The sequence below is a fragment of the Schistocerca nitens genome, chromosome 3 (genome assembly GCF_023898315.1).
Source record: "Schistocerca nitens isolate TAMUIC-IGC-003100 chromosome 3, iqSchNite1.1, whole genome shotgun sequence".
Lineage (NCBI taxonomy): Eukaryota > Metazoa > Arthropoda > Insecta > Orthoptera > Acrididae > Schistocerca > Schistocerca nitens.
Genome location: NC_064616.1, coordinates 795,703,575 through 795,729,889, shown reverse-complemented (window position 1 = coordinate 795,729,889; position 26,315 = coordinate 795,703,575). Strand labels below are relative to the sequence as shown.

At 44.8% G+C, this 26,315-nt stretch overlaps 1 protein-coding gene across 1 annotated transcript in view; it reads right to left on the bottom strand.

Annotated features, from left to right (window-relative positions):
- LOC126248816 (sodium-dependent transporter bedraggled) overlaps positions 1 to 26,315 on the bottom strand; it is a 777,714-nt gene that overhangs the window by 387,993 nt on the left and 363,406 nt on the right. The window contains exon 4 of the mRNA XM_049950225.1: positions 17,983 to 18,591. Within this exon, the coding sequence (XP_049806182.1) occupies positions 17,983 to 18,591 (609 nt within the window). The remainder of the gene's footprint in view (positions 1 to 17,982; positions 18,592 to 26,315) is intronic.

The window sequence follows — 26,315 nt, the reverse complement described above, 5'->3', positions numbered from 1 at the left end:
CACGTGTTAACAGTCTCGTTGCTAAAAACTACAGTTTTAAGGGTCGTGGTAGGAGAAAAACCGTAGGCGCTGTCGTACATCTCAGTATACGGGGTGCAACTAAATTCCCTTTACAGGCTTTGAGGACTGGTCCCTTACACTTACACGAGAAAAAAATGACTAGTAAAGACGGGCACTAAAATGCATCCCTTAAGCTATGAGCACTTCATCATCGCTTATGTGGAACACCTTTCTTCTACCGGATAAGTGCTCGTAGCTCTTAAGGAACGCATCTTAGAGCTCATGTTTACTAGACATTTTTTCTTGTTTTGGTATAAGGAAGCCGTCCTCAAAATCTGTAAAGGGCATTTAGTTGCACCAGTAGGAGGCAGATCGTTGATATTGCAGGACGTAGGAGCTACGCTAAAAACGAAAAGAATAGTCGGCAAGTCGCAGGACTGCAGAATCGCATAGAGCCAACCTTAGTGTTTATGATCCAAGTGATACAACCTACGTAGGGACAATGGAAAGTACATTACACATGTCGCTTCTCGCTAGGACCATTGCGCAACAAGAGTGGTGCATTGTCAGAAGAGAGGTTTCCTGCAGACAGAGTTCTGCTGCAGTGCCGATAAGAGTTGCGGCACAGTGTGCGACTGAAATGGTGCGCCAACTGGAAACATACTCAAAATATGAAGCATGCGGTATGGTAACATTCTTGTCGGCAAAACGTCTAAATTGCACACGGATTCACCGTGGAACACTGGCGATATATTGACAAAATGCAGTGTCGCGTCCAGGTGTTAGTGAAATGGTGCCACCAATGTGACCAGGACGAGGGTGAGGCTGATTGGGAAGTCTAGATGTTGCTCCACGCGATTTCCATCTTTTAGGTAAGCTAAAAGAACAACTGGGGGAAACCGATGAGGACGTTCCCACAGCGGTTCTCTAAATGCTCCGTGACCGATGAGCAGATTTATATCATAGAGGTACTGAATGATTGGTAGAAGGTTCCGACCGTTGTTTACAGACACTTGGTGACTACGCTCCAAACTAGTGATTTGTCTGAGTCACCTTGAAGTGCAGTGTAATATTCAATAAAAGTTACTTGGTCTGCCATAATAATGTGTAACTTACATTCTGAAGTACCCTCGCAAATGCCTTCCTAAAGGATTTCACTTCACTTTTGTAACAATGTGGCTGACATCAATCGGCTAATCTGTGGCAAATCCCACGCTGCGCACATAGATCCAATATGCAAACACTTTAAAATATTCTATTCTGTGTATCTCAGCGCATTAAAAGGTGACAGTACGCACTCCACTTCTGTACATCACTTCAACGATAAAAAAAAAAAAAAACACCACGGAAACAATGCTGTAACTGAACGGAAATTCCTCACAGAAAGCAACGGTCTGCATTGAAAAATAAAACAAGAGGCAAATTTCCACATAGAAAAAGCTGAAATACGACAGACAAAAGCGTCATACAGTACACAAAAGATTCTCTCTCTCTCTCTCTCTCTCTCTCTCTCACACACACACACACACACACACACACACACACAAGCTATCACATATGACATACTCAGTTCCAAACTATGCACACTCGGTTGAAAAATCAATTATCCCCACACTGGACACATTCAACACGATTACCAAGTAAAAGCAGTAGCATAACATCGCTCTGTCAGTGTGATGCATGTCTTCGCCCACTACTTTTATTGACGCACACTTACGAAACACGGTAACAGCGAAACATTAGTTAAAGAGAGGCGAAAAACTCACCACATGCAACACACAACGAACCACAAAAGCTGAAAAACTTGAGTTCAGAATATCGTCAACTACCACTCTATAAAAGGGTCTGAAAAGTCCAGATACTGATCATGAATAACGGAACCGACTACTTTGCGTTACATTGTAGGTGAAATGGTACCAGGCGATAAATATATAACATTTCACAGATACAAGTGTTAACTGCTACACTTTAAGGAGCGCATTCACATCAAAAGTTGACGGACTGGTTAGCTTCAGGCGTAAGATAATCACATACAAACTACTCCATCCCATATTTACTGAAATACAGCGAGGGGCACTGAAGATGGCAGACAGGTGCCGAAGTACATCTTGAAAACAAAAGGAAATAACATTTAGAATTTTGCAGAGGGTGGTGTTATAAAAAACAATATAATTCCAGAATGAGATTTTCACTCTGCAGCGGAGTGTGCGCTGATATGAAACTTCCTGGCAGATTAAAACTGTGTGCCCGACCGAGACTCGAACTCGGGACCTTTGCCTTTCGCGGGCAAGTGCTCTACCAACTGAGCTACCGAAGCAAGGTTCGCAGGAGAGCTTCTGTAAAGTTTGGAAGGTAGGAGACGAGGTACTGGCAGAAGTAAAGCTGTGAGTACCGGGCGTGAGTCGTGCTTCGGTAGCTCAGTTGGTAGAGCACTTGCCCGCGAAAGGCAAAGGTCCCGAGTTCGAGTCTCGGTCGGGCACACAGTTTTAATCTGCCAGGAAGTTTCAACAATATAATTAATCTATTTCACTTGTAGCCAGCCCATTCGTTAAGAGGACAATCAGATTCGTGTTATTTATCACACATTATTTCATTTACAATTAACATTCATGCGATTTAATGCTGCATCTAAAGATACGCATACAGTAACATTGAGAAAAAGCAACCACCCTCGACACGGCAACCGCGAACATCACCTTACGATATTTTTCAGTTTTATTCCACCAGTTTCACCACACATCGCACTAAATTTGTTGAAAATTCGCATAAAAAATTGTATGTAAAGGAAGCAAAGGACGTTCAGAAATTGCTGCAACAGTCCACCACCCGTTGGAGAGATATATTCATAATTAGACTCGCACTTAAATGAAAGTAAGTGGAGTTTCTTACAGTTCAGTGATGCAAATTCTGCGCCAGGCAATCACTTCCACTGCACTGCATTAGAACCATTAACTAAAGAGCAACAGGAACACTACTGCTGTCACCAGGATGCTGCGGGTTCGAGCCATGTACGGCCACGGATATGGGTTTTTGTTATGTGCCTTTACTGTGTCCATATGCTACAGTTGCAGGATGTCAACATATGTATGATTATCACAGACGTACATGTATTAACTTCAAACAGAATCAACGGAGTTACATGTCATGAACGCGAAATTAAAATTTTTCTAAAACTGTGATTAATATCGTACTGCATTTCTTCACAGAAAGCTTAAAAAAAGACTGACCTTTGTTTTACTTTTGAGCTACAAAATTGACATTTAATCACGACAAGTGAAAGTCGAAGACACTGCAGCCAAATGATTCAGAATCTTTATATTAACCCCACAATTGTAATAGCCACTAGAAAGCAGTTAAGATGAGAGAAGCTTTAAGCAGGCAGAATGGACTATAGGCCCTATCTCTGTCGTTATTTTCCATTTTCATAGATAACTTGATCAGAATGTGGAAGGAGGAGAAAGCACTTCTGAGAATCAAATTATGAATGTCACACACTGTAGCTGTTCCTGCGCGGCACTTGAAACGCCTGTCAGCTGCAAACATAGCGTTGGTGCGCAACAGTTTCTCTCTCTCGGCACACAGGGATTTCACGAATAAAATTTTTATTGATGTATATGTTCCTATTATATGCATTAACTCACTCGCACAAAGCAATTGTGGGGAAATTACACTTACGTATTATGCGCGTGTCGATTATCTGCATTATTAGTGTTCACTACTCCTGGAAACAAGGCTGCGAAAGAGGCAATGCGCAGAACGCAGCGAAGACAACGAAGGAAGCGACGTACAGAAAGCAGAGAACGTAACTTTGGCACGTACCGTAAGTATGAAGAACATGTGAGCGGGTCGTGAGTGAGAAGAATAGCTGCAGACGTGCCCACAGCTAGTAGTGCAGGACAAGCCAGAGATAAGATAAGATTCAACAACGCGCAGTAAAACTATAAAACCAAAGCTACGGTAAGCTACAGACGACTTATTTCAATACACGCAACCGATCTCCTATTTCACCACAAGGTTAGCACAGTTCACCGAGGCTCTAATAGTCCGGCGTCCACGTTGAGGTGGACTATTGTTCGATATTTGACCAACGAAATTTAGATTCCACGTAAATTTTTTCTTGTTCTGTGCGAGGGTAATTCGTTCAGATCTCTTCCGAAAATTGTGAAATTTCAAACGAGACAGATATTGGAGCTAACCTTTAATATTTTTTATTTCTCTTATTACTTGACATTATCTCGTTTTCACTGAAGGACACAAATCTAATGAGGCTTTATTGATCAAGGAATTATCACATGTTCCTGTGGACAGAAACCTTTCCTCACACTCGCCCGCACAAAAAATTGTTCAAATGGCTCTGAGCGCTATGGGACTTAACATCTGTGGTCATCAGTCCCCTAGAACTTAGAACTACCTAAACCTAACTAACCTAGGGACATCACACACATCCATGCCCGAGGCAGGATTCGAACCTGCGACCGGAGCGGTCACGCGGTTCCAGACTGAAGCGCCTAGACCGCACGGCCACACCGGCCGGCTCGCCCGCACAGCCGTGCGCATTTAAAAGCGCCTATTTTCGGGATAGGGAGGTATGCCAGCCTCGGTTCAAATCTGCCCAGCAGATTAACGATGAACGCCACTGTGTCGGCCAGGCTGGATGTGATTTTTAGGCTGTTTCCCACATCCAACTATGTGAATACTGGGCTAGTATCCATGTCTCACCTTAGATACGCGTTATGCAAACCTCCAGAAAACTCTCACATTTGCACACAGAATTTTCTCTAGACACAGACAAATGGGATACACTAATTTAGTCATTGGGGGGGGGGGGGGGGCGAAAACGAGACTGATGACCTTACATATTTAGTCTCCTTAAACTCATAATCAGCAGCAGCAGCCTTTCCTGACACAACAACGTGAATTTAATGTACGTCAGTGTCGACAAAACTTGACGCGAGGACAGTGTGCTGCCCACGTGGGGGCAGAGGCTCTGCCTGTATCGCCACTACTTGGGTTTGCTCGGCCCTTCTCGGTATATCGCGACATTTCATTTAGCAGTGCGACGCCGCTTTCTTCCAGAATTTGGTGCGGCTCATATTGGTCGGCACAGCTTTCTTCGACTCGGCATAATCGTGATATAAACGGTTTTTCCTTCGCCATTTGTTACTGGTGTAAACTAATTTCACAGGTCTGGTGGCTGCTTGCACAAAAGGAGGCAGTCTAGTGATGTATAGCCGTAATGCTTTAAAAATGAATGGGAGTCGCAGAGGAGAAGGATTCTCAATATCTATCATGTACTCGCATAATCGACGTGCACCGCAAATTTGCTACGAAACGGCACAACAACTCCACGCAGAAACAATTTAAAGATTTAGTTGACGATGAAAGTGCTAAAAATTATGGCGATTGCCAGACGATTTTTACAAGACTCATTGTTCTGTACTTTTTGTTAAATATGCAGACAAGGAACACGTGATCGATTTGCTAGTGTGAATAGTAAATTTTCTGAAGTCATACATGTATCTTCAGTTGCAAAAGGTTTTTGATGGTATGAACGAAGAGTGTGGAGGCGTTCTGTATTTTAGCAAAGTACCGAAGTACGCTTGTTAAGTGGAAGGACATGTTTAGAACGAGTTTTCGATTTATGACACACTATTGTTGAATTTCTCAAGGAAGAAAGAAAACAAGAACGAAAATAAAGACGACCCGGAGAGAGTTTCAAATCTTGCATTTTAAACAGAGTTGACTGCAGACTGCGCTCAGTAGGACATTGAAAGGCTAAAAGCAAGTTATTTCTGATAACGTGGCGAAAGTGTACGCATTTAAAAAGAAAATCACACTGTGGAAGGAAGAACTCCTGACAAGGAACACCATATATTTCCTTAAGTTCTCTGGCATTAAAAAAAAAAAAATGTGAACTGTGAACAGCCCATTGTGGCGTTGAAAGAATTCCAGGAATATCATAGTAAACGTTTGAAGACACTGCCAATCTTACATCTGTTTTTGAGCTATTTCCGAGACTGTTTGCCGTTCCAGTTGAAAGCACTCCTGGGCATCCGCAGATGGACCTGGTCGATCTGCAGTGTAATTCCCATTTAAAATACATAACGCTCCAAGAGTTCTACGAGTATATTGTTTCCCTTGGGAAGAGTTTCCACATCTTCGTAATGAGATTGCAAACGTTATATCAATGTTGTACCCAACATACGTGCGCAAAACGCTTTTTTAGATTTATAAAACTAAATATGTCACGATTACAGGCAACCTGAGTGACGAAAATCTGCGAAACTGCCTGTGTCTGTCGAAATACCGACAATTTGTGTCAGATATAAATTTTATAGTGTCTTCAATGCGCCAAAATTTATTAAATAATACTAAAAAATAGTTCTCTTCGTGATCTATGTTGTTGAGAAATATGAAATACGAAAAAAAAGGTTCAAATGGCTCTGAGCACTATTGGACTTAACATCTGAGGTCATCAGTCACCTAGAACCTTAGATGTTACGTCCCATAGTGCTGAGAGCCATTTGAGCCATCTTCGGTTCCTAGGCTTACACTCTTCTTAATCTAGCTTAAACTAACGCTAAGGACAAAACACACACACACACACACACACACACACACACACACACACACACACACACACATGCCCGGGGGAGGACTCGAACCTCCGACGTGGGGAGCCGCGCGAACCGTGGCAAGCGCCTTAAACCACGCGGCTACCCTCCACACCAGCGTGGTTTATTGGGGGAGGCGTGCACAGCACCACACATAAGTTGAGTTCTCGCCGTCCATCATCTACGTCTACAGGGTGAAACCGAACTTGAGCGACAAAATTGCGAAAGTTTTTCAGGGATACATTCCGAGTATTTTTCTATAAGGCACCCACGAACTCCGGTGGCTCATCTCAATTTATTCATTTTGTTTTGCCAGCTAAGAAAATATCTGCACAACAGTGAAAAAGCCTGTAGCATTAAATCACAAAACGTGCAACATGTCTCCACACACACCTACCTTACAGCGGTGACTGCTTACGTGATACTGGACACGTACACCACGTCACTTACAAGAGCGGTACACCACCTGGTACCAGATGTAGACCATCTACAACGCACCAAGCGACCCGTTTGCACTTTTATGAAAATGACTAATACTTTGTTTGGTCAATTTACATAGACCAATAAAAAGTAGCTCCTGCCACAGGCTGGAGCAAATGCAGCCCATTAGGGCGCTCCTAACAGCTGTCAATAAATGAAACTAAAAATTGCCGCGTTAATTTTGCTACATGTTGTGGTATACTTTACGTGCCACACGGAACAGCATTTACAGAATGAAATTTTCACTCGTCAGCGGAGTGTGCGCTGATATGAAACTTCCTCGCAGATAAAAACTGTGTGCCGCACCGAGATTCCAATCAAAATCTTTGCCTTCCGGGGGCAAGTGCTCTACTTGCACTTGTCCGCGAAAGGCAAAGGTTTCGAATTCAAGTTCGGCATACAATTGTGATCTGTCAGAAAGTTTCAGAGAACACTACTTTTATGTCTGGATAAAGGCAAGCTGTATTGCTCGGTGGCTCAGTAGTTAGGTGCCATGCTTCAAATTTAAAGGTCTGATCTTCAAACCCAAGCCATTCATCGTCGCCTCTTCCAGATGTGTAGTAGTTGTTTAGAAAAGAGGAGAAGCAAAGACCTTTTTTCACTATATGGAAATGGAGATTATTTATGAGTCGTAACAAGTTAAAGCTAACAATACCCCTGTTACTTTAAATTCAGTCGCGATGTTCAAATCTTTCCGTACCCTTGTAACAGTTTCATCCTATCAGAAAATTAAATCTATTTGTATTTTACTAAGAGCAATACGAGTTTTTAAACAAACAAATACGATACTTTATGAAGGTTTTTATATCCGCATATATAGAAAAGGTCTATCGAAAACAGAGGGCAGTCAAGTCGATACACCTGTCTAATCAGAGGAAGTTGGAACCTCTGAGTAAAATGGTGTGCAAGCCCCGGTTTTTGGAAATCCGCTCGCTAAACAACACAATCGAGCACACTGGTGTTATGAACTCTCGCATCTTTCGAATGTTTTAATTTGTCTATAATTTTGAATAAAAGTATATGTTCGAGCCAGTAGTACCTGGGTGCCATATTCAAGACTCAAGTCCGTTTCCAATTGGGACAGGGATAATGTGCGTTCTTATTTACTTCATTGTAGCGGTCGACGCAGTAGTAAGGTCCTTTGAGGCTTATCGATTCACCACTTATAGTTATGCCATATTACTTACTTCGATGCTACAAATAATGAATTTTAGCACAGCATTTTTCTAGACATTCTCCTCTCGCTGGATTTATTAGAGAGTCGGGACTCTGTACAGTGAGTCTATTAAAAACTAGATAATAGAAAAAAAGCCCCAAATATTAGACTATGCCTACAGTCAACCAACTGCACATAAAAAGAACAATAGAACTCTAGATAATTGCCGGAACATATCTCTTTCGGCCTGAACATACAACATTTTCTCCAGTATTCTGTATGATAGGATAGAACAAGAACTACTTGAATACCCGGGAGGCTTCTGACCCTATAAAAGCTGGACAGAAGAAATCACCATTTTAAGTTTAGTTACGGCATATTAAACGAAAACAAATAAGCCTCTTCCAACAATCTTTGTAGATTTTAAAAAGGCATAGGTTTGCGTCTTCACACATTCAATCTCGAACATATTTACAAATTGTGGACTCCACATAAAATTGATCAAACTGATACAACTCATCTAATCCAACATAAAATCTAAAGCGTAGATCTGCATCTACATAGATAATCCGCAAGCCACCCTACGGTGCGCGGAGGAGCGTACCCTGTACCATTACAAGTCATTTCCTTTCCTCTTCTACTCGCAAATAGAGAGAGGGAAAAATGACTGTCTATATGTCTCCACACGAGCCCTAATTTCTCATACTTTGGTGGCCCTTACGCGAAATGTACGATGGTGTCAGTAGAGCCGTTCTACAGTCAGCTTAAAATGACGGTTCTCTAAATTTTCTCAATAATGTTCTTCGAAAACAATCTCTTCTTCCCTCCAGGGATTCCCATTTGAGATCCCGAAGCATCTCCGTAATATTCGCGTGTCGTTAGAACCTACCAGTAACAAATTTAGCATCCTGCCTTTCAAATGCTTCGCAGTCATCCTTCAGTCCGACCTGGTAGCACGATCGTGCGCTCGAGCAGTACTCAAAAATGGGCCGCGCTAGAGTACTGTATGCGGTCACCTTTACAGATGAACCACACTTTCGTAAAATTCTTCCAATAAACCGAAGTCGACCATTCGTCTTCCTACTAAAATCCTTACGTGCTCGTTCCATTTCGTATTACTTTGTAATGTTGTCCTTAGATATTTAATCGACGATCTGCGTCAGGCAGCACACTACTAATGCCGTATTCGGACATTACGGTTTTGTTTTCCCTACTTATCTGGCTTAATTTATACTTTTCTACATTGAGAGCTGGCTGCCATTCATCACACCAACTAGAAATTTTGTCTGAGTCATCTCGTACCCTCCTACAGTCACTCAATGACGACATCTTCCCGAAGACTACAGCATGATCAGCAAACAGCCTTCGTTAACAGCCCGCATCTCGTGGTCGTGCGGTAGCGTTCTCGCTTCCCACGCCCGGGTTCCCGGGTTCGATTCCCGGCGGGATCAGGGATTTTCTCTGCCTCGTGATGGCTGGGTGTTGTGTGCTGTCCTTAGGTTAGTTAGGTTTAAGTAGTTCTAAGTTCTAGGGGACTTATGACCACAGCAGTTGAGTCCCATAGTGCTCAGAGCCATTTGAACCTTCGTTAACAGTCTGCATTGGGGCACTGTGTCAAATGCTTTTTGGGAATCTAGGATTATGAAATCTGCCTGTTGTCCTTCATCCATGGTTTGTAGGATATCGTATGAGAAGAGGGTAAAGCTTAATTTCGCATGAGTGATGCTTACTAAAACCGTGTTGATTCGTGGACAGAAGCTTTTCCGTCTCAAGGAAAATTATTATACTCTAACTGAGAATTCGTTCAAGAATTCTGCCGATGTTAAGGATACTGGTCTGTGATTTTGCGGTGCCGTTCTTTTACCCTTCTTATATGCAAGTGTCACCTGCGCTTGAAACGAAAAAAGTGCTAGCTTCAGTCATGAAACCTGAGGCTGTTGCCAATGGGCATAACTGTGGGGGGCCGGCCGTGGGGATTAAAGGGTCGTCTACCACGTCGCACATGTAGCCCAATCAGTCCTCTGATTTCGCTGCTCCGGATAGTCCTTATTCATGGTGACCTCTCGCCTGTGGTCGAGTGGGAGGTCGTTCCGAGGTGTGATAGGCAGCGGAAGACTTTCCAGAGGCCCCGGATCGGCCGCTCTCTGTGTGTAATAAACCTCCCGAGCCAGATGCATTCGCTTGCGCTTTTGCAGAGAAGGCCCCTCGACATGCAAGATGTGGTAATTCACAGAGTGTGGGATTACTGGTAATTAGGTGCTCCAACGTTAGGAGCATAATGGGGCCCCTTAGGGATATGGTTGGCAAGGAGGGGTAGGAATCCATTGTGCACTCTGTGTGCATACCGGGAGGAGTCATTCCACATGTGTGACGGCTGCTTCCAGATGCGATGAAGAGCAGAGATTGCAGGTCGGTACAATCGATGTTTGTCGCGTCTAGCGGAAGTGGTGAAGACTGTCAGCCTTGTGTGCGAGATGAAGGCAGAGCTCACCGTCTGTACCACTTTCGACAGGACCGATTACAGACCTTTGGTACAGAGCCGAGTGGAGGGTCTAAATCAGAGGCTCACGTTGTTCTGCAGCTGTGTGGACTGCAGATCCCTCGACTTGTGGTATAGGGTGATGGGTTTTTGGGTTCCACTTCACAGGTCTTCGTTATAGCTACCAAAAGCTAGCTAAATCCAAAAATACGTTTAGTCGAAATTTTTACAAAGGACCTAAACGTGTTCAGAAAAACAGACTAAATACTGTTGGCCGTGAAGTGTTTACTGCTGTCAGAAGAAGTTAATATTGTAGTGAAACTGAAGTAGATAGATCCTATGAGTTAGTATGGGTAGAGGGTATACTTGACAGCTGGAATAGATTAATAATTGGTTCCTTTTAACGACCCCTCCTTCCAACTCAGATGGTGCAGTTGCTGGATGGTTTAAAGAAAAGGGAGTCTCATTTCAAATAGGCACCTCACTCGTACCATTATTATTGGAAGTGACACTCGATATGTTGGCGAAAATACAAGTCAGTGGCATGCACAAACGATCGTCAGAAATCGTACTGAATACTTTCTCAGAAAATTATTTTAAACAATTAATTCAGGTGGCCACACGAAGTGTAATTGGTTGGCAAGACATACTTGACGTCTCAGAAACAACTAATTCTTAGCAAATGGGGAGCATGATGATGGATACAGGGATTAGTGACCACAGGGTCGCTGTAGCTGGACTGAATATTGCAACTCCCAAATCCACCAAAAATAAAAGCAAAATACATCTATTTAAAAAAGCAGATAAAAATTTGCTTGCGCCTTCCTAAGAGACAGTCTTGACTCCTTATTGTCTGACTACGTAAGCGTAGATTAGATGTGGTTTAAATTCAAAGAAATAGTATCGACAGCAGTTGAGATATACAGGGTGAGTAACGTAAGACGTAACACCCCATTTATTCCCGAGGCGATTGCACGTATCGGCATGCGGTTTTCGGCGAATCATAGCGGACTATGGGGCACATGCGTTGGTACATGCACAATAATCACAACGTTTATATTGACCGAGATAATGAGGCAAGTACATGTTTTTTAAAATTGACGCTATACTTTTTTTACTATCATTCGAACGCTCTGGAAAAGACGCGTATAGTGATGTAACGCATGTTGCTATTGTGATTCAAACTTTGCTTAAAAGAGGGCGGATGAGGATTTACCTACGTAGCGTAGTCCGTGCACGCTGCATAGAGCACGGCAACTCGGCCTGTGGGTCACGCAAGGCGTGTTTTACAGTCTGCAGCCGTTTCCGACCGCTTCGACCTTCAATCGTACAATATTTCCCAGCGTCTTTTAAGCGAAGTTTGAATCACAATAGCAACATGCGTTACATCACTATACGCGTCTTTTCCAGAGCGTTCGAATGATGATAAAAAAGTATAGCGTCCCATTTAAAAAACATGTACTTGCCTCATTATCTCGCTCAATATAAACGTTGTAATTATTGTGCATGTACCAAAGTATGTGCCCCATAGTCGGCTATGATTCGACGAACACCGCTTGTCGATACGTGCAATCACCAACGGAATAATGGGGGTGTTACGTCTTACGCGACTGTATATATACTGCATAAATAAATGAGAGATGGTACCGATCCCCTATGATACACAAAAATTGCCAGAACACTGTTGAAGAAGCAACGAAAAGAGCATGCCAAATTTAAAATAACGCAAAATACCCAACATTGGCGAAGTTTCACAGAAGCCCGAAATTTAGCACAATCATCATGCAAGGGGCTTTTATCTGTTTCCACAACGAAAATCTGTCTCTAAATGTGGCAGAAAACCGAATGATATTATGGTCGTACATAAATTACACTAGCGGCAAGATACAATCAATACCTTCACTGCGGTACAGCAATGGTGATGCTGATGACAGCGCCGCTAATGGAGAGTTGCTAAGCAGGGTTTTAGCAAATTCCTTCAACAAAGACGACGAAGTAATAATTCCAGAATTCGAGTCAATAACATCTGCAAATATGAGTAACGTCGATACATAGATCCTCATTAAATGTATTCGCAATTGCGGATATGGACAACCATGAGCTGTAGAATGGAATGACGACAAAAAAAAAATTGTGCCAGACCGGGACTCGAACCTGGATTTCCCGCTTATTGCGAATCTTACTATTTGATCACATAACTAATGAGGATGTATTGAATAGAATTGGGGAGAAGAGAAAGTTGTGGCACAACCTGACTAGAAGAAGGGATCGGTTGGTAGGACATATTCTGAGGCATCAAGGGATCACCAACTTATTATTGGAGGGCAGGGTAAAAATCGTAGAGGCAGACGAAGAGATGAATACACTAAACAGATTCAGAAGGATGTAGGCTGCAATAGGTACTGGGAGATGAAGAAGCTTGCACAGGATAGAGTAGCATGGAGAGCTGCATCAAACCAGTCTCTGGACTAAAGACCACAATAATAATAACTATTTGGTTATCCTTGCACGACTCATGGCCAGACCCAAATTTCCATGTGTCGTCAACCATATGTCTACAACCTATACTCGTACATCCTTTATGTATATTCCCGTACAGGGTAGAATTTTACTTGAAAGTCGTTTGCCGCTGACGCCGGATAAACGATATTGCAGTGCCGGTTTTATTCTGAATACGATGCAAAGTTCCTTTGGACATGCATACTGTACGCAGTTTCTTCAGTGGATTTGTTACATCTTCTAAGTATTCTGCCAACAGACCGTCCCTTCATTGGAAATTTTGGACTTTCAGTGCGAAACCAGAAAGAACAAAAGACGATGAGTTTTCATAGCAAAAAATGTTTGTACTGAATTAATACATTGTACAAGTAAGTTCCGAAAAGAAAGTACACCTGTAGAAGCCCCTACGGCACAGTTAAGAATGAATTATATTACGTCTTCACATCGAACAATCGAATGTGTTCAGACGTGTCAGTCATAAATCGATTCAACACAGGTAGCGACAATAGGACAATTACAGCCTGAATCCGTTTTAGCACTCAGCTCGAGCAAAAACGTATAATGGAAAGAAATATCCGACTTGCGATAAACGAGCTGCAAGAGAAAAGAAGTGAATTCGACCAATGCATAGGCAGGAAGCTATCAACCGAAAAGTTACGACGAATGGAACTGAACGAATTCTAGACAGAAATTACCAGCGGTATTCGAAATTCAGTAAAAACAGTCAGTGCACGCCGAAAACAGAGAAATGCGAGATTTAACTTCGAAACAGAAAGGCTGAAGAAGAAGAAAGATGAAACACTGACAGAGACGCACCCAAATACGGAGACTTGAACTAAAATATAAAGAAGGTGATCAGAAGAGGTCAGTGGGCAGAAAATACAAGACCGATCGAGGGGAGCATCAAAATTAATGTGAGCGTGGGAGTTCCTCGTTTCAGTCAGTTCAATTGGAAGCTTATCATCAACAACATTCGAAATGTGGAGTTGTTACTCAAAGAGACAAAATTATAAAAAAAAAGTCGAGGGCTTTCAGCGGAAGCTCTACGGTCGATCACTGATAGGCCAAAGGCTAAAAAATGTTCTCGAGGAATGTAAGATTCCACAGGCATGGAAAAACGCAGAAGTCACTCTCCTCTTCAAATAATGTGACAAAATGAAAATCGGGAATTACAGACATGTTAGTCTTTTATCTATATTTTACAAGCTGTTAGAAAAATCATTTCGAATCGCCTGAGTCAGTAAGCTGACTTTTAACAGACAGTCGAACAGGAGCGATTCATGAAAGGATTCAGTACTACCGACCATATCCAAGCACTACGCACACTGATAGGGAAATGCAAGGAATATAAAGTCCTACGTCACAAGGCCTTTACATACTGCCAGAAGTCCTCTGACACTGTCGAAATCTGTGAAGTACTGACGACGATGAATAGAGCCCGCCTGCACTGACTGTAGATATACAAAATTAATCCGCTTCATTACGAGACTACCACACTTCACGTATAAATAAATAAAGACTTGGTCACTGGAAAGGTCCACGTGAGAAGAGGCGTCACACAGTCTCACCTAAGTTATTCATCTTGGCTCTGGAGGATGTGTTGAAGCATCTGTCCTGTGAAAGGGAAGGTACCAACATGGAAAACATCTCAACCATCTTTTCTTTGCAAATAATATCATCCATTTTAGCAGTGACACAAACGGACTGTCAACAATGATCCGAGAATTCAAAGATGTCTCCCAATGTCTAGGCCTCAAAATTAACCTTCAAAGTCATGACCATGTAAATATTACGGCCTCCATCGAAAACCATACTCTGGAAGTAATAAATGAATACATTTCTCTGGGCACAAAAACCAACTGAGGAGAGACTATGCCAACAACATCTGGGAAAAACCTGGATCCAGATCGTCCTGAAAAGATCGACATGGAAATCTTTGGAAGAGACCTATGTCGAGCTCAGGATACCTAGTGGCCAAGGAAGATGTGCATTTTCCTAAGACTCTGGAATCTTTCTTTCCTCGAGACATTTATTTAACAGAATTTGGAATGTTTCTTGGTCCCTCCTCCAATTTTAAGCATCTTACTCGTAATATGATCTTCTCATGGCGGCTCAGAGTTCAAGAATTGTTTCAGAGCTGTTTCCATTTCATTTTTATCGACAGTTTCCAGTTATTCCGATTCCACATTCATAACAAATCTTCGTAATTCATCATGCAGGCTTTGGCTTGTCAGTAATTGACTGTACAGTTTCCGACTAAAATCCTCGACTATTTTTATAATTTTGTCTCTTTCAGTAACAACCACTCATTCCGAATGTTGTGGATGATGAGCTTCCGATTGGGCTGACTGAAACGAAGAACTCCCACGCTCACATTAATTTTGATGCTCTCCTCGATCAGTCTTGTGTTTTATGCCCACTGACCTCTTCTGATTACCTTCTTTATGTTTTAGTTGTAGTCTCCGTATTTGGGTGCGTCTCTGTCAGTGTTTCACCTTTCTTCTTCAGCTGTCCTGTTTCGAGGTTAAATCTCGGGTTTCTCTGCTTTTGGCGTGCACTGACTGTGTTTATTGCCGTTCGAATACTACTTCTGATTTCTGTCTAGAGTTCGTTCAGTTCCATTCGTCTTAACTTTTCGGCTGATAGTTTCTTGCCTATGCATTGGTCGAACTCACTTCTTTTCTCTTGCAGCTCATTTATCGTAGGTCGGATGTTTCTTTCCATCATACGTTTTTGCTCGAACTGAGTGTTGAAATGGATCCAGTATTTAATTGCCCTATTGTCACTACCTGTGTTGAATCGATTTATGACTGACACGTCTGAGCACATTCGGTTGTTCGATGTGAGGATGTAATCTAATTCATTCTTAACCGTGCCGTCGGGGCTTCTAGAGCCTTAATTTCTTTTCGGAACTTACTTGTAAAATGTATTAATTCAGTAGAAACGTTCTTTGCTAAGAAAATTCCATCATCATTTGTCCTCTCTGGTTTCGCGCTGAAAGTCCAAAATTTACGTAGAAGAGATGGTCTTCTGTGAACTTTACTCCAGGCTAGAGGCTGTTTCCTATGGCAATGTATATTCTTCTGAATTGTAATTTCTTGGATGTTATAGTAAAGCAATGTACTATTCACCGAAGTAAACAAATTACTATTATTACATTCAAATACTTCATATATTTTATGGAAATACACAATTAATTATTATTATATTAATAATATTACTTTAATGCTGTTATTATTATTAAAATAGTACACATTTTCGCGGATGATGCTGTAGTATACAGAGAAGTTGCAGCATTAGAAAACTGCAGCGAAATGCAGGAAGATCTGCAGCGGATAGGGCGATAGGCACCTGGTGCAGGGAGTGGCAACTGACCCTTAACATAGACTTTACTGTATGGTTATATGATAGCGGAACAAACACTGGTAGCAGTTACCTCTGTAAAATATCTGGGAGCATGCGTACTGCACGATTTGAAGTGGAATGATCATATAAAAGTAATTGTTGGTAAGGCGGGTGCCAGGTTGAGATTCATTGGGAGAGTCCTTAGAAAATGTAGTCCATCAACAAAGGAGGTGGCTTACAAAACACTCGTTCGACCTATACTTGAGTATTGCTCAACAGTGTGGGATCCGTACCAGATCGGGTTGACGGAGTAGATAGAGAAGATCCAAAGAAGAGCGGCGCGTTTCGTCACAGGGTTATTTGGTAAGCGTGATAGCGTTACGGAGATGTTTAGCAAACTCAAGTGGCAGACTCTGCAAGAGAGGCCCTTTGCATCGCGGTGTAGCTTGCTGTCCAGGTTTCTAGAGGGTACGATTCTGGATGAGGTATTGCATATATTGCTTCACCCCTACTTATATCTCCTGAGGAGATCACGAATGTAAAATCAGATTCGAGCGCGCACGGAGGCTTTCCGGCAGTCGTTCTTCCCGTGGACCATACGCAACTGGAACAGAAAAGGGAGGCAGTGACAGTGGCACGTAAAGTGCCCTCCGCCACACACCGTTGGGTGGCTTGCGGAGTATAGATGTAGATGTAGATTTCAGGCACGTTTAAGTAGGGGTAACGGGAAGGAGACGGGGTGGAGACAGAGACGTTACAGAAATGTGATCCATCGCCAGCACCAACCCTTAGATATGTGCCCGAATGGCGGTGACTCGACACAGCACCACGCCTCCACTACAACTCCGTCATATTCTAGTTCAGTGTGGTGGTGCCTTAGGTTCTAGAAGAGGTCTTAGCCCATACTATACTTGAGTATTGTTCATCAGTGTGGGATCCGTACCAGATCGGGTTGGCGGAGGAGATAGAGGAGATCCAAAGAAGAGAGGCGCGTTTCGTCACAGGGTTATTTGGTAAGCGTGATAGCGTTACGGAGATGTTTAGCAAACTCAAGTGGCGGACTCTGCAAGAGAGGCGCTTTGCATCGCGGTGTAGCTTGCTCATCAGGTTTCGAGAGGGTGTGTTTCTGGATGAGGTATCGAATATATTGCTTCCCCCTACTTATACCTCCCGAGGAGATCACGAATGTAAAATTAGAGAGATTCGAGCGCGCACGGAGGCTTTCAGACAGTCGTTCTTCGCGCGAACCAAGCGCGACTGGAACAGGAAAGGGAGGTAATGACAGTGGCACGTAAAGTGCCCTCCGCCACACACCGTTGGGTGGCTTGCGGAGTATAAATGTAGATGTAGATGTACTAGATGACTGTGCACGTTATTAGTCCTATAGGGCTGGTGGGCGTGTCCCTTACCTCGGGAGAGTGTGGCGAGAAGTACCAGGGCAGGTGGTCGGCGTCGGGCCGCGAGATGTCAACGTAGCGCAGGTCTGGCTCGGTGTCCTCGAAGCCGAGGTTGACCTCGCCGGGGGACCAGCGGCGGCTCCCGCTGCTGGCGACGGAGGCCGCGTCCTCCGCCAGCGCGCCCACGCAGCTCCCGCCATCTTCCTCGGCCAAGCTGGCCACAGCTTCCTCGTATACCGTATCGCTAGCCTCCGCAAGCGACGCGTCGGACAGGTTGTCCCGGTCGTCGGCGCTGCATTCGTCGACTACGACTTGCGGGATCTCGGTTCCGGCGTGCGCCAGGGCCAGCTGCGCCGACTCCCCGCCGGCTGCGTCCTCTGCCTGCCAGACGTCGTGTAAACAGCCCTCCAGCTGGTGTCGCGGCTCTGCCGGCAGCAGGCACACCTGCGCGTGGCACGCCGGGAGGTCCACCTCGGCGTCGGCGTCGGCGTCGACGTGCAGGCGCAGCGGCGGCGGCACCTCGGTGCGGCGGCGTGGCGACTGCGCCTGCGAATCCAGCCCGCACCTCCCGCCTTCCTTGCGCCTCAGACGCGCAGGCGCCGACAGCCGCTCAGACCGCACCTACAAAACACGTACACTCTACCTGAAATGCTGTTTCAGTTATAAAAAATGATATTGATAACATGAAAAATTTCGGTAACGTATTCCGCTGCCTGGAAATATTGTGACGACTGTGGGGAGCGTCGACAATATTCTTGACAGTCTCTCGCAAGCTGCACAGACTGAAGAGGTCGACTTCGTAACGAGACCAAAGAGCATTATTATTAGAGTCAAACGAATTGTACAAACTGTTGCCGGCATTGTGGGATGTCAGCGTAAATGAGTACAAAAACAGACGTGTTACTGTAAGTAGGCTGTTTAGGTTTTTATGTTGTTAACGTCACGTAGCGCTCTGTATGAAAATCACTGGCTGTGCTGTGTGCAGTCTGTGGCTGGTTGGCATTGTTGGAATATTCGCTATTGTAGTGTTGGGCAGTTGGATGTGAACAGCGCGTAGCGTTGCGCAGTTGGAGGTGAGCCGCCAGCAGTGGTGGATGTGGGGAGAGAGATGGCAGAATTTTGAAATCGGGCGATCTGGACGTGCGTCCATCAGAAAGAGTAAATTTGTAATACTGTATATTATGAACTCATATATATATATAATGACGTTTGAATATTATTAAGGTAAATACATTGTTTGTTCTCTATCAAAATCTTTCATTTGCTAACTATGCCTATGAGTAGTTAGTGCCTTCAGTAGTTAGAATCTTTTATTTAGCTGGCAGTATTGGCGCTCGCTGTATTGCAGTAGTTCGAGTAACGAAGATTTTTGCGAGGTAAGTGATTCATGAAATGTATAGGTTATTGTTAGTCAGGACCATTCTTTTGTAGGGATTATTGAAAGTCAGATTGCGTTGCGCTAAAAATATTGTATGTCAGTTTAGTGTTGATCAGAATAAGTAAAGAGAGAAATGTCTGAGTACGTTCAGTTCTGTTCAGCTGTTTGAAAATCAAATAACGTAAGGGGTTAACCAGTAAGAAATTGATAAATTTTTCTAAGGGGACGTTTCATTACGAATGATGAATCGTATGACTTATTGCTCGGAAAATATAGGATACGCCCTCGAAGAAAAATGTCCTCAAAACAGTCGGTTCGTGCGAAGTTACGAATGAAAGTACGAGTATATACACTGAAAAGCCAAAGAAATTGGCACACCCGCTAAATATCGTATAGGACCCTCGCGAGCACACAGAAGTGCCGCAAGGTGTGGACTCGACTAATGTCTGAAGTTTTGCTGGAGGGAAATGACACCATGAATATTGCAGGGCTGTCCATAAATCCGTTAGAGTACGAGAGGGTGGAGATCTCTTCTGAAGAGCTCGTTCCAAGGCATCCCATTACCCTCAATAGTGTTCGTGTCTGGGTAGTTTGGTGGCCAGCGGAAGTGTTTAAACTCAGAAGAGTGTTCCTGGAGTCACTCTGTAGCAATTCTGGACGTGCGGGGTGTCGCATTGCTCTGCTGGAACTGCCAAAGTGTGTCTCAATGCACAATGGACACGAATGGATGCAGGCGATCGCATAGGATGCTGCTGCGGCACGGTTCCTTTCTTCCTTTTTACCAGCACCTACCTGTCAACTCGTTGCAGCAAATCACCAGTAGGAAAGCTGTGCAGAAACCTACCGTACTGCAACTCGCACCAGGCTGCATACAACGTAACTATTCTAAGAATTGGGAAAAGGTCTTAATTTGAATGAAAAATGAAAATACTGGCAACATTCCGGTATACTCTGAAGTGAGAACTACACGTTCACTGACAAGCCCGTGCTAATCGTAACACAGTCATACACAAACCCTTTCATTCACGTTAACAGCCGGCCGCTGTGACAGAGCGGCTCTAAGCGCTTCAGTCCGGAACCGCGCTGCTGCTACGGTCGCAGGCTCGAATCCTGCCTTGGGCATGGATGTGTGTGATGTCCTGAGATTAGTTAGGTTTAAGTAGTTCTAAGTCTAGGGGACTGATGACCTCAGATGTTAAGTCCCATAGTGCTCAGAGCCATTTGAGCCAAACCTGGCAACGACTTGATGCTAACGCATTTCCCGAAATCTGAACAGCTACTAAGCCCGGATTGTTCTTAAATGAAAATGCTCGCCACTCTATTAAGTTTATCGGTAAAAATGGAAATGAGCGTACGGCATTGTGGGCAGGGAGTCCCCCATTCGGGGAAGTTCGGCCGCCGAGGGCAAGTACTTATTGCATTCGACACCACATTGGGCGACTTGCGCATCGTAAAGGGGGATGAAATGATGATGACGACAACACAACACCCAGTCCCTGAGCGGAGAAAATTTCCTACCCCAGCCGGGAATAGAACACGGGCCCCTTGGTGTGACATTCCGCCGCGCTGACCACTTCTTTTTTTTATTGATCTCATTTTGTGCGTTACTGTTCGTTGCATTTGTTCGGTGCGGACGTCTCTTCAAATCCGTTCAAGCTCATCGTTGATCCGTTCACTCAGTTTTTTTTTAATCATTACAGAGGGCAGCTAACCCTCTGACCGAACACCCTGAGCTCATTTAACGGGGGCGTACAAGTTTATCGGTGTCTACTGCACTCAAGTTTTTAGTCACGGATCTGCTCAATATGCCACGCGGAGTTACTGACTTTTCTCGTACACAAAATTGCTTAAAATATCCTTACTGTCTAAAAAAACAGAACTTCTAAAAAAAAAAACTCACCGGAATAAATATGCCTCTACTTCAAAGCATTTTTGAGGTATGTAGCATAACTAAAACCGGCAAATTATAACTTCCTTCGAAGCTCATACTACACACGACCATACCATTGAAAGGCTGGGCTCCGACTACTTACACTGCTGTAAGCAAGAGAAAAGACCGGCGAAGAATAGTCCGTTCTGGCTGGTCAGTTTTCTGTAAGGCCAATAGAAAAACATTATTCTCCCACGTTAGTCCGCGCTTTTCATGGCTAACCAATCAACAAATAACACACATTCCAACTGTACTTTCTCCCAAAATAAATAGTTAACATTCTGATATTTTGCTTATATTTTACGTTATTAACTACGAGAGTTAGAACTTAAATATTGGCAACTATTTATTCACAACCGACGATACCTGTTACTGTCACTCAAAGTAGTCACCAGCGTTGAGTAGAACCCGTTGTCAGCGATGTGAAAGGCGTAGTATACTGTTAACAGAGCCTGTTCTGTTGATGGCGCGAATGGTGATTCTCGTGTACGACTGTGATGGTGTTATCCTAACGCATTGCGTTCCTGCTGTGTCCCATCGATCGCGCGCCGACTGCAACACCACGTTAAAACTCAACTCACTCAAATCTTGATAACCTGCCATTATCGCAGCAGTAACCAATCTAACAACTGTGCCAGACATTTGTTGTCTTATAGGTTCACTGTCATCGATCATCCGCCATACAGCCCCGACTTGGACCCATCCTAATTTCATCTGTTTCAATACTTGCCCTTCGAGGCCTTTACTTTGATAGTGACGAAGCGGTGCAGCAGAGGCGAGGTTGTGGCTCCGTTAACAAAGGCAAACATTCTACAGTGACAATATCAATAAACTGGTCTCTCGTTGGGAGAAATATGTTCGTCACCAGGAATACTACATTCAGAAACAAATATGTTGTGATGAAGAATAAAGATGTAGAATGTTAATGAAGTCTGTTTTATTTAAAAATATAAAGCTTTAAGAGTTTTCAAATAAAATATTCGGAGGGCTTCCTTTACAGCACGCCTTCATATCAAATGCTGGACCACCAAAACACAAAAAGTTATCATAATATTTTTTTCTCCGTTCAACCACAGTTCTCTCAGTAAGTTTTCTCGAATATCATTAGCGCTCTTTCAATCAATTTTTCATCCACATTTCTTTTCGGCTTGCAACACAGTAGAGCAAATATCATCGTATCGTTATTCATGCAGAATATTAGTGACATTGTAATTCACAATAGTGTTGAGTGGTCCAGGCAGAACGTCAGTAATATTGTACAATATTAAATTGCCCGTCTAGTCCGGAGAGCTCCCTGAACTCGCTCCCCCTACCCGCTGCTGCCGACAGCTGCTGTGCAGTTGACAGCCCCGCGGCGCGCTGGCAAAGTGATTCCGAGAAAAAAAGGGCGGAATATGGCAACCCGGTGCAAGGAACACGTGAGTGTTTTAACTGACAGTATGAACTGAACCCGCATGTGTTGACACCAGAAGCACGGGAAGGCAGCTAGAGACTTCGTCCACTACCGCCGTTATTTCGACAAGAGCACACCCCCCCCCATGTTCAAGGAATCACTGCATCAAGTAAGCACTGTGCAAGGGAACTAAAACCTCGGCCGGCCGATGTGGACACAGTTCGGCGCTAGCAGCCGTGCGAAGCGGAGGTCCGATACTTCCGCCTGTGCGGCGTGTGCGAGTGTTTGTTTACTTGTGGACTTAGTCTGCACGCGGGCTAGTAACAACGATCATGGCGAACAAGTACAGGAAAACTACATTACGATTCAATTTCTGCAAAGACTACGAACGACCAAAGGCTTTAGCAGTGGAACGATTCATTCGAGAGGACGTCAAGATACCGCCAAACGATATTATCGGAATTCACCTATCAATCGTTAGTCCCACGGTGTATGTTAAGATGGTAAATGACGCGGCGTGTGAGAGAATTCTACAGGCGACAAAAGCAGGTCTCCGATTTTGCCATAGTGACGGGAATTTCGGCACGGTAACTGTAGAACATGCTGGTCTGGGTATACGGACAATACGTGTTTTTGAGCTGCCATTTGAGCTCCCGGCTGACGAAGTTATCGAGGCTTTTAAGCCATATGGCACAGTACATGGTCACACAGCAGAACGCTGGACACAATTCGCCACATACCCCGTTCTTAACGGAGTGCGGCAGATCACTATTGATCTTCAGAAGCATGTACCGTCCTATCTGACAATTGGTGGTTGTCGTGCGGTGGTGATTTACGATGGTCAACCACGTACATGTTCTGGATGTGGCCAGGAGGGACACCTCAGGTCGAACTGTATGCAACGGCGGATTACGCAACTGCCTTCAGATGTGCGGGAGCCGTCGCCGGCGATGACAGTACTACCGATCACCTATGCCAAAGCCCTCACTGCGTCCGCTGATGACCGAAAGGACACAGCCCCGGTGGAAGATCGAGATGGCACTCTCCGAAACCTTGTCGCAGACGTCGGGATGACAGAGCATGCTGCTCCGTCGAGCATACAATCTACGGCGACAACATCAGATGGGACCGAACTCCCACCAAGCACACCGATAGTACAAGAAGCAGTTCCAGCCACTACGGATGCTGTTCCGTCTGAAACGCACTCTGAGACGACATCATTAGTTTCGACCGAACTCCCGCCAAGTTCAACGATGGGACTCGAAACACTTCCAGTTCCTACGGATGCTTTTCTTTCGGGCAGCCGTGATTCCCTGCAATCTGAGGACACGGACGGAAGATCACGTAAACAGCGTTCCCCGAAAAGGAGGAAACGGCGGCGTCGCACGACATCTCCTCGGGATGACTCCCCTTACCCCGACGACGATGTGCCTGTGGACCAAGACGACACAACAGCCTCTACGAAACAGGATGAGGCACTGGGAACTGTTCGATCCGACCCACAGCGGTCTGTCACATTGACGGTACCGGTACGTGGTGATGCTGAAGAGAAATCACAGCCAGTTGGCTCTCCAGACGCAGATGCTGTGGCTATGGACACGAATATATCACAGCCTGAAAAGATGTGGTATGAGGATATTGAGGAGGCGCCGGACGTCATACAGAGGCAGCCGGCACTCACGAAGACGGACTAATAATTGCTGAAGGTGAAGGGAGAGGGGCGAGAGAACGTCTTCTAACTCAACCCCCGGCGCCGGTGCAGGGAGATGTTTTTGCGCCTCGACAGAGTGGGATTCAACGCCATGCGAACCGTATTGCGACATTAAATATCAATGACGTGCGTTCACCGGCCAAAATACACCTATTGAAGGAAACGGTTTGGGCATCTGATGTGGATGTTGCTTTGCTGCAGGAAGTCCACATAGCTGCACTCCCATACATCGCAGGCTACCAATCCTATTCGTCACATGGAGATCACAATGGGAGTGGGGTGGCAGTTTACGTGCGAGATGGCTTCCCAGTGGAAAACGTGTGTTATCTTCCGTCGGCCAGGGGAATGGCTTTCACGACGTTTGGGACACGCATCATCAATCTTTATGCACCGTCGGGAAACAATCGGCGGCGGGAAAGGGCGCGATTTTATGCAGAAGACATTGCTCCACTATTCCATGGACGTTCTGAATGTGTAATAATTGGTGGAGATTTCAACTGTGTTCTCAGCCAGAAAGACCAATGGCCGCAAGCAAGCATCAGCCAGGAGTTGCGAATCGTTGTCAACGACCTTGTACTTAGTGACACGTGGGAATTACGACATGGAGCTGCACCGGGACACACCTATGTGACAAGTCATTCGGCGAGCAGATTAGATCGCATTTATATCTCACGGCCTCATGCAAATGATGTCCAGGACGCGGAACGCTGGCCATTGGCATTTTCCGATCACAGCGCTTACATCTGTACGGTGCTTCTTCCCCGTAGAGAGGTGTGGAACAGTAAGGCCCCGTGGAAACTAAACATTCAACATCTACATGATCCTGAATGCCGTCAACGGATCCTTGAGACATGGACGATGTGCGAGCGAAGGGTTGGAAGGTATGCGACGAAGCTTGATTGGTGGCTGACTTGTGCTAAACCGGCACTTCGCCGTACGTTCATCTCATATAGCAGGGAAATGGCAGAATGGCGCCGCCGTACCGCCGACTTTTATTTTGCAGCACTGCGCGACCTGGATGATGGCCCGCCGGGACAGGACATCTGGATCGAACGCAAAAGGATAAAAGCTAAACTAGTGGCTTTAGCTCGGAAACATCTTCAGGGAACCATGGTGCGCGCCAGATGTCACGATACGGTAAGGCACGAGATTCCTTCCATGCACCACGTCGTGAATGAACGAAAGCACCGACGACGCGTTTTGGTACGGGAGTTAATCACCCGCGAAGACCGAAGAGTGACGCGTCAAGAGGACATTGTCTCTGCATTCGTCGACCATTACCAACACATCTATCGGGAAGAAGCAGCCTCTTTCGATGACCTCGACCGTATAGCCACGTCCGTCTCCCGTACACTGACGGTGGAAGCCGCGGGAACCTTACTGGAAGCCATTAGCTGTGAGGAAGTACATGATGCGATCGCACAAGGTGCGTTGAATCGGTCCCCAGGCATTGATGGGCTTCCTGCTGAATTCTATCGCGAATTTCGCAACGAAATGGCACCGCGATGGACGGAAATGTACAACAAGATGTTAAATTCCGATGCGCCTATTCCACCGGCTTTTATGGAACGCCTCCTGGTGCCAGTACATAAACCGAAGCCAGGAATTACGGTCACACATTATCGCCCCATCACCCTGCTTAATGCCGACTATAAGATCTTTGCACGGTTGCTAGCGTCCCGATGTCGTATGTTAATTCGTAGCGTTCTCTCTCCGGAACAGACGACACCGGGTGGATCGGTGAATGTGCAAACAGCTACTGGCGAATGCCGTGATGTGATAGCGCTGGCGGAGGAGTGCCGGCTTAAAGCGGCGATGGTGGCGGTTGATTTTGACAGTGCTTTTGATAAGGTGCGCCACAACTATCTGTATGCTGTACTGGAACAAATGGGTTTTCCAGACCGTTTTACTGGTCTCATTAGAAGGATTTACG